Source organism: Periplaneta americana, chromosome 3, assembly GCF_040183065.1.
Source record: "Periplaneta americana isolate PAMFEO1 chromosome 3, P.americana_PAMFEO1_priV1, whole genome shotgun sequence".
Lineage (NCBI taxonomy): Eukaryota > Metazoa > Arthropoda > Insecta > Blattodea > Blattidae > Periplaneta > Periplaneta americana.
The window spans coordinates 114847067-114860746 of NC_091119.1; the positions used below are offsets into that span (position 1 = coordinate 114847067).

The 13680-nt window shown below is 36.0% G+C and overlaps 1 protein-coding gene across 3 annotated transcripts in view; it reads left to right on the plus strand.

Annotated features, from left to right (window-relative positions):
* Nucleotides 1-13680, plus strand: part of LOC138696399 (putative leucine-rich repeat-containing protein DDB_G0290503) — a 260919-nt gene that overhangs the window by 24326 nt on the left and 222913 nt on the right. For all 3 annotated transcript variants that reach the window (XM_069821308.1, XM_069821309.1, XM_069821310.1), the window contains exons 3-5: nt 668-835; nt 1263-1917; nt 9363-9503. In XM_069821308.1, coding sequence (XP_069677409.1) covers nt 668-835; nt 1263-1917; nt 9363-9503 — 964 coding nt within the window. The remainder of the gene's footprint in view (nt 1-667; nt 836-1262; nt 1918-9362; nt 9504-13680) is intronic.

Consider the following 13680-nt stretch of genomic DNA (forward strand, 5'->3'; position numbering starts at 1 on the left):
TTTAAGGCAAGATTCTTCGCAAGGGGTTGCAATTTCATCCGTATTGACTACAGTTGCTGCAAGCCCTAAAACCAGAGGACAAGATGCTACGAAGAAATTTCTGCATAAGTATGCAGACTTTAATTGGAAATGATGATAAATTTATTTGTTCCGTGGTGTTTTCTGATGGAGCCGCTTTTCATCTTTCTGGTAAGGTGAACAGACATAACCTCAGAATCTGGGGGTTGGAAAATCGTGTACCAACGTGGAACTTGACTATAGGCTTGATGTGTGCCATGTTACCAAGGGGGGGACATATTGAACATCTTTAGGTAAGGAACTAAACTTTTTAAGTTAATCCTTCCATTGGTACTATTTTCATGCACCTCAGATTCATAGAACGTAAATTACATGACTTTGTTCAAAACCAGAAAGGTTTTTTGTAGGAGCCCTGTGTTTGATGGAGATTTTCTTTTCCTTCTTAGCTCACGTGCATTCAGTTTTATGTACTTGTCTTGAAGCCTTTTTCTAAAAAGTAAATGTAACATAGTAGTTCTTGTTATTCTACTTTAATTTGTCTAGAATGGATTAATATGTTACTTGACTTCATTTTCTTTATGTAATACTCGTACATTTCATATAGGAGGAAATGTTTATTAGATAAGATATTTTAATATCTGTGTTGTAGATATTCAGAGGATGTGTTCAGTCAGCATAGCCGAAAGTTCTCTGGGAGTAGTTCTGGTTCGGAGAATGAAGAACTGTCTGACATGTATTATGCTGATGGAGATCATGGCCAGCGTCTTACAACTCTCACACATATCTGTGATTCATACACTGTGGAACCTAGTTTTAAGTAAGTTTTACTTGCAGCAAACCACAACAAATTTTTAATGAATTAAAACCAGTATGTACATTTTATCTTACATGAGTTTTCTTCTCCTCTTTCTTTTTAAGCTTATGGTATTTTTAACCGTTTAAGTGAGTTTAATACATTAAATTCTGGAGTATTCATGGGACAGTTATATATTATGTATAGTCTTGAAACAATTTATATTGTAGGGTGCAGTTATAATAACAAGGATTACAAATACATGATTTTATTGATCAGTGGTTCATATTTATTGTAATCACTAATATTTCCTAATTAATAAAAAGTTAAATTTCTGTCATTTATTACATTTGATGTTAGCTATCCTATATACTAACGTCTGTTTTCAACTACATGCACATATAACGTAGATTTGTGTAGCATTTTTTAAGAAATTGATTGTGATTTTTAGGGATCTGGAAGAACATTATCGAACAGACTTTGAAATGCACCTTGTTAAATATCGGGACCAGTTGGAAACTGTTAAACTAGAGTTGGAACAGAAATACCATAATGAAATGGACCTCTTGAGAGAAGAATATGAAATGCACCTTGTTAAATATCGGGACCAGTTGGAAACTGTTAAACTAGAGTTGGAACAGAAATACCATAATGAAATGGACCTCTTGAGAGAAGAATATGAAATAAAGGTAGAAGAACTTGTAAAGGACTTAACCAAAACTCATAGAGCAGAAATTGAGAACATAGAATCAAAACGTCAAAAAGAAATGCAAAATCTGAAAGAAAAGTTAAATTTAGATTCTGCTAAAGATTTGAATAGCATTCGTTTGGAATATGCAAAAGAAGTGGAGACACTTAAAGCGGAAATGGCACAAGCTCACAGTGCTGAATTAAACGGATTGAAAGATATGTTTGAAGAGGAGTTAAAAAGACAAATACAAGCACTTACAAATAAATTGAAAAAGGAAGAGGAGGAACACGTTGCAACCATAAAATCTGAACTGTTGAATAAACACGTGAATGACATTAAAAAACTGGAAGATTCGTTTGCAGATCATGTTGTTGATGAGAAGGGGAAGATGAGTACAGACACAGCCCTTCAAAAAGTGAGTTTAATGTTATGTATTGTTTCCTATGTACTGTGTATCAGTAAAAATTACAGTGAAATCTCTCTGAAATAGCTACTGTAGTGGACGCAAACCTCCTGCATATAACAAGAACCAATAGCAGATCGCTAGGTGCTCTTTGTCTTCCCCATCAGTCTCGTCACTGATCACACTCTTTTCGTCCTGTTTATCACAGTCTTTAAATTTATTATAATTGGTTCTAAACGTATCGTCCTGTCAAATCTCTTTTACAGGCTATTCTTTTTGTCTAATTTTGAGTGTGAACTCAAGTGGCTTGTGGCATAATTTGATAGTCTAGAAGAATGCTTTTGCTGCATTGATTTCCATGTAATTGCTGCTGCACCAGTCTTATAGCTTTTGAAAGGCTGTATTTAGTGTCTCATTTAGATTACTATGATGTGTGTGTGGTGACGAAGTTAGTATTACTAGGTTATCTGCATATTGTTAAATATATCTCAGGGATTTTTTTTAATGTTACTGGAAAGGCATATAGATTTATGTTAAACAAAAAAGTGCTTAGAAACAGAGCCTCAGGATAAACTGTTATTAAACTTTTAGAATTTTGAGCAGATTATTACCATATTTGTCGGTGTATAAGACACACCCCAAACATTGAAATAAATTTTCCAGAAAAAAAAAAACTCACATTTAAAGAAAAATATAACCAATATTAAGATTTCTTCACTGATCTTCTGAAGCCTTTAAATTACTCCCATTGCTGTCATCAGAAGTTTCTTCTTCATTGGATCCATTGAACTTGCCATCAGAACAGGAAACTTCATCTTCAGATTTATAGAGAAAATGAGCCTCACTTCCATCTAAGACATTACTGATACTACACTTAAAAAAAGATTTCACAACAATGTTCTCACTGACCTTGGACCAGGATATTTTGACTCATTGGAAGGGAAAAACTAAAGTGCGGGCAACTATGAAAATAATGGTACATATAGCCCTATCTTCATTGTATAAGACGCAGCCTAATTTTAAGGTCTATTTTGGGAACAAAAAAAGTGCTTCTTATACAGTGACAAATATGGTACCTTACAGCAGATAAACTTTGTGTAAGAAAGTTGTATTACTGGTTCAACATTTTGTTAGATACCTATTATTTTAATATTTTGTAGAAGTTTCAGTGTCTCCAGAAGTCGACAAAACTGCAAGCACCATTTTCCATTGGCTTAATTCTGCAGTTTGTTTTGCTCTTGAGTGGTATCTCCTGAATCCTGCTCGAGTGAGACTTAGCAAGTTTTACTCGTCCAGGAACGAATTTAGTCTTGAAGCAATTATTCTCTCCATGGTTTTTGCAAGTATGTATAGGAGAGAAATGGCGAAGATAAACAAAAATATGAATATAACCATAAAGGTGGAGCTAGGGTCTATAGCTCTCCATTGAATTGGTGGCTTATCAAGGTTCAAAATTGGAATAATTTTAGCCTCCTCCAAATATAGGGTTAAGATTCATTATCTTATTAGTTAGAGCAGCAGGACCCATATGCTTGATTAATTCTGGAGCAATTTTATCAGGTCTTGGGTCCTTTGATTTTAATTTTGAAGTAGAAGATTTGAGTTCATTTAGGGATAACTTAGTGAATATCTCTAGGTTTAGAAATATATGTATGTAGTGTGTGTGTGCGCGCGCATTAATGTTAGGATCCAATAATTTAGCATTCCAATCAATTTCATTCATTATCAGTATCATCACTATATGATGTACTGGAGAAATGCTATGTTAACCACTCTAGATTTTTATGCCCCTATACTTAAATTAACAGGTGCCAATATTGTATTAATGAGGAAGCTTGTAAGATTTGTATTTACACTGTTGTTACATTCGAAAATATGAAAGAATAGCATTAACGAGTTATTGAAAGTGTTGTAAGAGGTTTTTTCCTAGAAAGAAAATGGTCCTTCTAGTACAATAGCAAGCTCACATTGACAAAGATAGGTAAATATTTTAATTGGAGTACTTTCTGTAGGTATTTGTATTTTTAATGTAATGTAGGCATTTTGACTCGCTCTGTAGATTAGAATCAGATTATTAAAATCATGATTTTAGTGATTGATATTTATTTACTACATACAACTGCTTCTGTATGGATTATTTTTTGTCTATTACAATAAAATTTTCTTCTAATTGCACTTCTCACAACAACTACAATAACAATACGTACATGAAGCATATTGAATGCACTGAATTCCTACCAAATTTAAATTTGTTATAGATGAATGTGATAATTGAGTATTGTCATCACCGCCAATCCAACTAGAGACAATTGCCAGATAATGTATTATTTAGTGGGGGAAAACATGTATAAAAGATCACAAAACAAACGAAGATCTTTTCTGTAACATGTTCCAGATTACAATAATGACAGCCACTGAGATAAAATGTACCAGGGTTGCTGAAAAAGTTGATAGCCTGACATAGAAATTAAACTAGGATTATTTTGAAACAATTTCTATTTCTCTACATAATCCTGCCTTTAGATTCACACACTTGGTCTACTGGTGTTGCAATGCTGCTATACTCTTCTTGTACTCAGATTTCCTCGAGGTCCGCAAAAAACCCTTCTGCTGCTGCAATAACCTCTTCATTTGACGAAAATTTCTTCCCAGCCAAGTGAGTTTTGAGCTTTGGGAAAAGAAAGAAGTTTGAGGGTCCGAGATCTAATGAGTAGGAGGGATGTAGCAACAATTAAAACTGTAGTTTGTGAGGTTTAGCAACCCTAATTACGGACGTGTGAGCAGGTACATTGTCGTGATGAAACAACACTTTCTTCTTGGCCATAACCGGCCTCTTCTTGCGAATTTTCTCTTTCACTTGCTGCAGGAGATTTGTTATTGTTATTGTTCTCTCCTTTGCTAGATAGTCAATCATGATTATCCCCTTAGAATCCCAGAACATGGACGCCATGCCTTTCCCAGCAGATTGAACAGATTTTGCTTTCTTTGGAGGTGGAGAATCACTGTGCATCCATTGTTTTGACTCTGGCATGTAGTAGTGGATTCAGGTTTTATCAGTGGTCACAAACCACCTTAAAAAATCGGGTGTATTTTTCTCGAATTCTCGACAATCCCTCGAAATTTGACATTGGACATGCTTTTGTTCTAGTGTTAACATACACAGAACCACCTTGCGGAGACTGTGGACATGCCCAAAACATTAAATAAGATGTGGCACACCTGTTCAGTGAAGATATACATATCCTCGCTAATTTCCCATACTTTCATTCGATGGTGGTTCAACACCATATCGTGGATTTTTCTACGATTTCTTCACTTGGTGCTGTTTCTGGATGTCCACTGTAGGGGAGCATCATCTACACTCTCGACCATGTTTAAATAGTGCCACCCATTTTTTCACAGTCCAAAATGCTGGAGCAGATTCCCCCATTATAGCATCCATGTGTGCTTTAATTTCTGTTTGACTCCTTTTTTTTTACGAAATATTTAATGACAGCACGAAAGTCGATATTTTCCATTTTTTCCAAACTGTTTGGTGCACTAATGTTAAAAGGACCTAACAATTGCGACATTGTTGACATGTTTTCATTGTCATCTTTGTATCAGGCCACAAACTTTCAAACGCACCTCGTACAGCCCAGAATCAGAAACTGAAAGCAGTTTGGAGGTATTAATATATAAGACAAAAAAAAAAACTGCTATTACTAAAGTCTCCCATAATGGTCAGATCTGCAACATGAACGCATTTTGAAACCTATTCCCCCAAACAGTAGTGGACACATCTTTACACATCTGTTGGAAAAGAAAAGTGAACCAAATAGTGTTCGTCTCCGCCATCTTGCTAATATAAAACAATATGTGAAGAAGAAACAAAATTACAGCTTTTTAAAGACAGTATTAAATCAGGTAGTTTATAAGCAGTGAAGTGAACTATTGCTAAAACAATTCAATAGCAATTTTATAGAATAAACTGCATAACTAGTGAGTGTTTAGTTTATACTGTATTACAATACGTATTACATTATTTAAATTAACTGTATGGTGTTACAGTGCATCCAAAAAGGCCGAAAAAATTTTTTTCTCGATATTAAAAATTTAAGGGTTCGCAAAAGTTGCATAATGATGCCAACGTTTTGCACAAAAAATTTTGACCTCTTAGAAGCACTTTTAAATCGAGCCATAGAGGGTTTTTTTTTTTATTACCTTATTTTTTTTCTAAAAAAGTTATGTTTTATTTAATGATGCTCGCAACTGCAGAGGTTATATCAGTGTCGCCGGATTTGCCGGAATTTTGTCCCACAGGAGTTCTTTTACATGCCAGTAAATCTGACATGAGCCTGTCGCATTTAAGCACACTTAAATGCCATCGACCTGGCCCGAGGTTGAACCCGCAACTTCGGACATAGAAGGCCAGCAAACATGCTTATGTTAGAAAAAAAATGTCGACCTGGTTGGCGAGTTGGTATAGTGCTAGCCTTCTTTGCCCAAAGTTGCGGGTTCGATCCCGGGCCAGGTCGATGGCATTTAAGTGTGCTTAAATGCGACAGGCTCATGTCAGTAGATTTACTGGCATGTAAAAGAACTCCTGCAGGACAAAATTCCGGCAAATCCGGCGACACTGATATAACCTCTGCAGTTGCGAGCATCGTTAAATAAAACATAACATTTTTTAGAAAAAAATAAGGTAATAAAAAAACCCCTCTATGGCTCGATTTAAAGGTGCTTCTAAGAGGTCAAAATTTTTTGTGCAAAACGTTGGTAACTTTATGCAACTTTTGCGAACCCTTAAATTTTTAATATCGAAAAAAAATTTTTTTCGGCCTTTTTGGATACGCCCTAGTGTATAAGTACGAGGCGTGTTCTTAAAGTAAGTTCCAAAAGGGTGTAGTAAGTAAAGGGAAAGATATTTACAAACCATTTTTGTTGCATTGTATTCCCCACACTTCAATTACTTCTCAACATAATCTCCACCATTATCGAGGCATTTGTCGAATCATAGCACAAGTCTTTCTATCCCCTCATTGTAGAATTCACCTGCCTGCGATGCGAACCACTCCCGCACTGCTGTTTTCACTTCATCGTCGCCATCAAAACGTTGATCACCGAGGAACTTCTTGAGGTGCAGGAAGAGATGAAAGTCACTCAGAGCCATATCCAGGCTGTAGGGGCGATGGTCAATTTGTTCCCAGCCAAATTTTGAGATGAGATTTTGGGTGTCACAAGCTGTGTGTGGCCGAGTGTTGTCATGAAGCAACACAACTCCATTGGTCAGCATTCCATGTCTCTTGTTCTGAATTGCTTCTTCAAGGTCTGACAATAGGTTTCTCTATTAATGGTTTCACCCCGAGGCAAGAATTCGATGAGTAGGACTTCTTTTCTGTCCCAAAAAACAATGCACATGATCTTGCGTGTTGACATGATTTGTTTGAATTTCTTTTTCCTTGGCGATGTAGTGTGCCTCCATTCCATGGACTGCTGCTTCGATTCAGGTGTCTTGTGAGACACCCAAGTCTCGTCAATCGACAGCACACACCAAATCGTCATTGATCAAAGATGGCCGACCGGTACGCTGCTCGTCATGTACAGAGACGTGGCCCTCGTTGAACTTCCTAACCCATCTCCTGACCATTCCATCACCATACACTTCACAAAGTTGACGATGAATGTCAGCTGGTTTGATGTTTCTTGCATTCAAGAAACTGATAACAGACTGCATCTCACAGTCGACGGGGTGCTCGATCACTTTAAACATTTCAACTGATCACAACTAACCACACACACAGACTGAAGCTCTGAAACTGCATGTACAGCTTGCCTGAGGACTGAAGAAGAAAACACGCAGCAATGTGACGGCTATAATTGAAAACGGAACTTACTTTAAGAACACGCCTCGTAATACAGTATAGCCAGGGTTAGAAAGTTCATGTTTTAAAAGTCTTGTAATATGCATGCAACTATGCCATTAAAATATGTCTAAGTATAGCATTGTACCCATGCAAAGTTACATTTATTGCTGAGAAGTAAATGTGTTTGGTTGCATATCCAAAATAAGGGATGGATTACAATTTACCGCCATTGTCTGACATATTTTCAGTGTTAAATCTTAGCTTGTCTCTCAAGATACTTTTGTAGTAATAACTGTTGGACATCTTCACTTCTGTCACACTTTTTTTGCTATTAGTTCCTTATGTTTCACAGAGTTAATATGTTGAATCACCTGAAATATTTTTTCATATGCCTTACATATAAAACTCTGCCATTTGTACTAATAAAATCACTAGAAAAATTCACTTTGTAAACTTTTAAGCCTGCTCGAATTGCTTGGTTTCACTTTCAGCATTTTTAACAATCACTGTTCTTGGCACTATTCACTACTCTGTTTTCTAGACCCTTCCTTGTTGTGTAATAAGACAGATTCCCCCACTTCTCGAGGTAAAGACAAAATCAAGTGCCTCTTAAGCATCTGGCCAGGTCATTCACACACTCTTCACGTGATCAAGGATTCATTTGCATGAGTCCATAACTGATGAGGCCTGAATGATACTGATATCATGATGTGGCATCTTATTTTTATTATTTCTTTCAAAAATTAATAAGCAATTCACTCAATAACCCCTTTTTATGGCCATTTTGAATTTTTTTTTTTTTTTTTCATTTGAGTGATAAAGTATGCCAAATAAGAATATATTTACTAAAATATGACGCAGTAATTTAAAAGAGCATAAATGAGGCGTTTAGTTGCAAAATCAGACACATCACTAAAAACATAATTTTTCAGTATGAAGGGAAAAACATTTACAAGGAACCAAGAATTTGCAACCAATACTATTTTTCATCATACAAATCCATGTGATGCATCTAGCTTTGGAGCATAACAGTGCTATAGCAGTTGTAGAATCATATGAAGATATGAAATAAAACATTAACTCATTTCGAAGAAAAAGTGATGTATCTGATTTTGCAACTACACGCCTCAAATATGCATTATTTATATGCACAATAAAATACATTCAGGACACTACAAAGTATGTAATTCGTACAAATAATTTATCAGCATGTCAATAACAATGTTTAAATAAAAATGTGCAAATGAACGAATTTCGTAACCCTGAGTATAACACATGGTACTGGAGCAAATTCCTCAGAAGTGATAGGAAGTACACTAGAAGGAACCATAGAATTGAGAAGTCTGGTCACTGAGGGCCAGATTAGCAATAGTCTAATATATTATTTTCTGTTATTTATTGTAAAAGGAAATTATTTGCTGCATATTTCATAGCTATGGACACGTAAATAAATATTGGTTATAATTGTCTCATGTACACAGCTGGATTCACAGATTAGCAATAATCTAATCTATTATTTTCTGTTATTTATTGTAAAAGGAAATTCTTTTCTGTCCATATTTTATACTTATGGACACGTAAATATTGATTATAATTGTCTCATGTACACAGCTGGATTCCATACGATTGGATTCTGGGAAGTCAGAATTGGCAGAACATATCTCTCATCTGGAAGAACAACTCCAGAAGCATAGACTACATGTGGAGCAATTCCAGTCAAATTCTACAGCTGTGCGACAAATGAAAGCTCAGGTAAGCTCTTAAAAGATGCAGTGAAATAATGCATAATTGTTTGTTATATTCTAACAAAGGCTTGTCCTATGCTTACATATAAACGTCTTTCATGTAAAATCGTTCATAAAAATATTCTGACTTATGATGGATGAAATAGCTGTAGGATAGATTTTCTTTAAAGATTTTTGTTCATGTTACTGTTTCATTGCCATATTTCTGCATAACCTGTAGAGGGCATTAAATTAAAAAACACTGAATTATAATAGTACATTATGCAACGAGCCTATAATGAAGGTAATTAAGAAGCGAGTATGGATATTTATGAAACGAGCGCAAGTGAGTTTCATAATTTTCATACGAGCTTCTTAATTACCATTATAGGCGAGTTTCATACGACTTTTTATGCTCGACCATATTTCTAACTTGATATTATTAATTTTCTTTGTATCTGACCTTGACCAATGTCCCGTATGTTGTGAGATGTGCGCAGACGCGAAAGTATTGATTTTTTCCGAGGAACATTGACCTTCCACATTGACCTTGCTAGGCCATAAGAACCTACAGAGATAACATTCAAATTAAATTAGACATTGAAAAACGAGATGACAAATTGAATTTATTTGAATATTATTTACAATTAACGCTAATTATTATAGTAACAGAACATAACCTTCTGCGACAGTATTGGATTTCCAGCCTCTGTGACTTCTCGCTAATTCTCTTTCGATTCGTATCCGAGAATAATCGATACTTGCAGTTTTATAACGGTAGAAAGCTGACCTGTCATTTGCTGAACAGTTGTAACCTGAGTCGTCATTGGCTGAAAGACCTGACCTTTAATGAGTAGGTGTACTTTAATGACATGCATTAAAGGTCTGCTACCAGGAGTATAATTACTATATTTCGGCATGGTCGAGCATAAATATTTATTTCTGTGGGAAGAAAAAAAAATAGTGGCTCACTAGTGAAATGAGCCAAAGAGTTTATGGACGCAGAACTACGTTTGTCAGCAAGGGCAGTTCTGGGCGAAATTTCCTAAAGAAACTTTTTGAATTTGTTTCATTCTGCTGCAATTTGTGTGCATGTCTTTGGCATTCATGTTCTGTTCAGTCTCCATGGACACCACCAGGACTTGGTGACCATCTTACCCTGTCTGGTATGTAGTATCCGGATTCACTGAGCTGATGTAGATCAGTGTGGTGATATGTCTTAGTCATCTACAACGAGATTCCACGTATGTGCCACTCTCCCTTGTTCTTTCTCTCACGTCTCTTGTATTTTGCAGTGGTAGCCTTGGGCTTGTTTGATTCATCTTAGGTTTCTCTTTTCTCCTGTTGTGCTCGTCATCACTTTTGTATTCTCTCAACATTTGAATGTCGAAGTATTTTAGAAGTTTGCAAATATTCATGACTACTTCTTGAAAGTTAGTGACCTAGTTTACCCTGAATAATTTTTTTTGTGTGTTTATTTAGTCGATCTCGTCATGCTTGATCGATTGGCACCTAAAACATCTGGATCAGTTCAAGTCTCACGAAGTTATGTGCATAGAATGGCTGCCAGAATGCAGTTTTCGAGGCATGCTTTGTCCCACCCATCTCATCAGCCTTGAGAATCCGACTGATTTTATGTAGTGAAACTCCAACTGTGGTATACTTTCTCGTTTCGTTATGTTTACTTGTTCAAAGTTACAAGTGATTCTAACATAATATTTTTTTTTTGTATATCATTATTGTGTGGTTCGCAAGCTACTGTGCCCAATACAAAGACGTAGTTCTATGTCAAAATACTAGTAATAGAAACCATAATGAGAATACACGTAGATGCGGATGGGATCATAATTGAGAAGTTAGCTAAATTAATGGCATATGAGTGTATACACCCTTATTATGGAAATCACTCCAAAAGATCTTGACCTTTCCTTCAAGTTTGATTTCTCTTCATCAATTATTAATGTTAATAGGATGGTTAGAAAGTTTTGATCCAAGCTGTTACTTACCCATCGCATGTATCTACTCTTCTTGGAGAAGGCTTGGGATGTTGTGTATGAAACAGTGGCTTGAATACAGTATTACGTAGGTAGTTCATTCCTGAACTCGTCACCAGTGAAGGCACATCCGATAGGTATTAAGTACCATGAGAGGAAAATACACAGATACACAGTTTGTTCTACTTGCTCCATAATGGCATTTGATGGAGCTTATATTGTGATGAAGACCAGTGCAAAGTGGTGAGAGAAAACGAATACAGAAGAAAAAGTGGAAACAAAAAATAAATAAAATCTCTAGAAATACTGGTAAAGTGCATGTATTAACATTGCAAAAGCAAGTTCTGACAAAAAAGTTCTTTCAGGGATTTGTTTTTTCCTTACAAGCTAAGATTTACTTCGTTCATTTTTTCTGTGATATCACAAAGAAATGACAGTAGCAGTAACCATTGCTGGTCTTCTAACTCAATATAATGTTTTGCTCTAGATTTTAAGAACGGTTCGCTTTCTGAGGAAAGCTCCCGAATCTCTTTAAAAATACAGCCTTGAGCCACCATACATCTGTGTGCAAAAGGAGAATTCCGTGTTCAGCTCCGCATTCTTCGAGCAAAGCTTGAAATTTATGTTTTTGTAAGCTTGAGTTGACAATATTTAAATGCTGGGGTTGTAACCTTCCCTGAACTCAAAATTGTTAACCCTTGCTGAATAGTAGTTTATTAACATTTCTGGCTTTGAGCCAGAGGCTGTTTTAGGGTCTTATACGTGCAGGACGCCCTCTCCAGCCATTGCACATAAATAACAGTAAAAAAAATATATACATATATGAGACTATTTTTGGCATAAGTGCCAGTAGGTGTGTGAGTGCAGTGATTGATTCCTTTTATTTCGGTGTAGGCCTAATTTGTTAATTTGCAATACTTGTAGAGGACTAGTGAGTAGGAATATAATATGCATAGGCTACATATAAGGAATGGTGAACGGGTTATTCGGGGCAAAAGATATCAGCTGATAGACAATGTTAAGGTATGTGTATCATATGGGGAGATTAAGAGGAAAGCAAGAAATTGGAAAGAATGGAAAATGCTGGGTTTGCAGTTAAAGACCTGCTCTTGGGTATGTATGTATGTATGTATACATACATACATACATACATACACGTACATATTCCTTGTTTAGATTTTTAAGTTTCCCTTTCCACTGGCAGAAGCGTCTGAATGGTTATGAAGACTTTCATGGGGTAGAGTTATTTTATTGATCTGCCTCTCTGTTGCTGTCATTTGTTCTCTCAGACAGTATTCAAGTTTCCAACACGTGTTTGCAGTTTTGTTTGTGTGTTTTAGTTTGGTGGTTGGAGCTGGTGGTAATTGTAGAGGAGTGTCTCCAGTGTTGTTCTGTTGTTTGTGTTCGGTGGATTTGCGAAAATGTATACACGCGATTTACTGCTAAATGTGTGTATTTCCTGTTTATGTTGTTTAGATGTGTGAAGAGTGACTTCGTTTTTGTCGTAGTGTAAACTGTGTTGTTTCTGGTGTGTCTGTGCAGGTGGAAGATTTAGCGGAGTATTCTTCTTTCGCGGGTTTCAAATTTTGATTGGGTTGTTGGAGGGGCTTGTGTGAGGAAAATGGAGGGATGTATGCATAGGGATCGAACCAATGCTTTGTATAGGTGGAGGAGTGTTTCGGTTATACAGCTGAGGAGATACAATGGTACAATGTGAATATACTGTAAGCATATCTCTGTCATCTTTACAGAGAGTAACGAAACCAACGTGATTTCCAACCATAGCTAGTGCGACATCTATTGTTAAGGACACGAACTTATGAGAAAATCTGTCTTAGTAGTGTAACCTATAGAAGCATTGTAAATATATTGATCTCTTGTTTGGCCCTTCATGGATACACAGTATTATTGATTAACCGTTCTTCTCTTGATGTCATGGTAGATAGGAAAACCATTGTGACGAAAGTACTCATAACTGCGATGTGTCAGTAAAATCAGTAAATCTGTTGAATTGTAGGGACAGAAAAGTGATTTATATAGGTCTTCCTGTAACTGCTTCACCAAATTCTTACACATAATTTCTTTTCTCCTCATTTCAGTGTTCCATGAAGGAGAAATGTCTATTATGGAAGATAATATTTCCACTTTATTTTTAAAGCCGTTGAAAATTACTTCTCCTGCTTTGTAAAAAAACTTCTTTAACAATTTCAA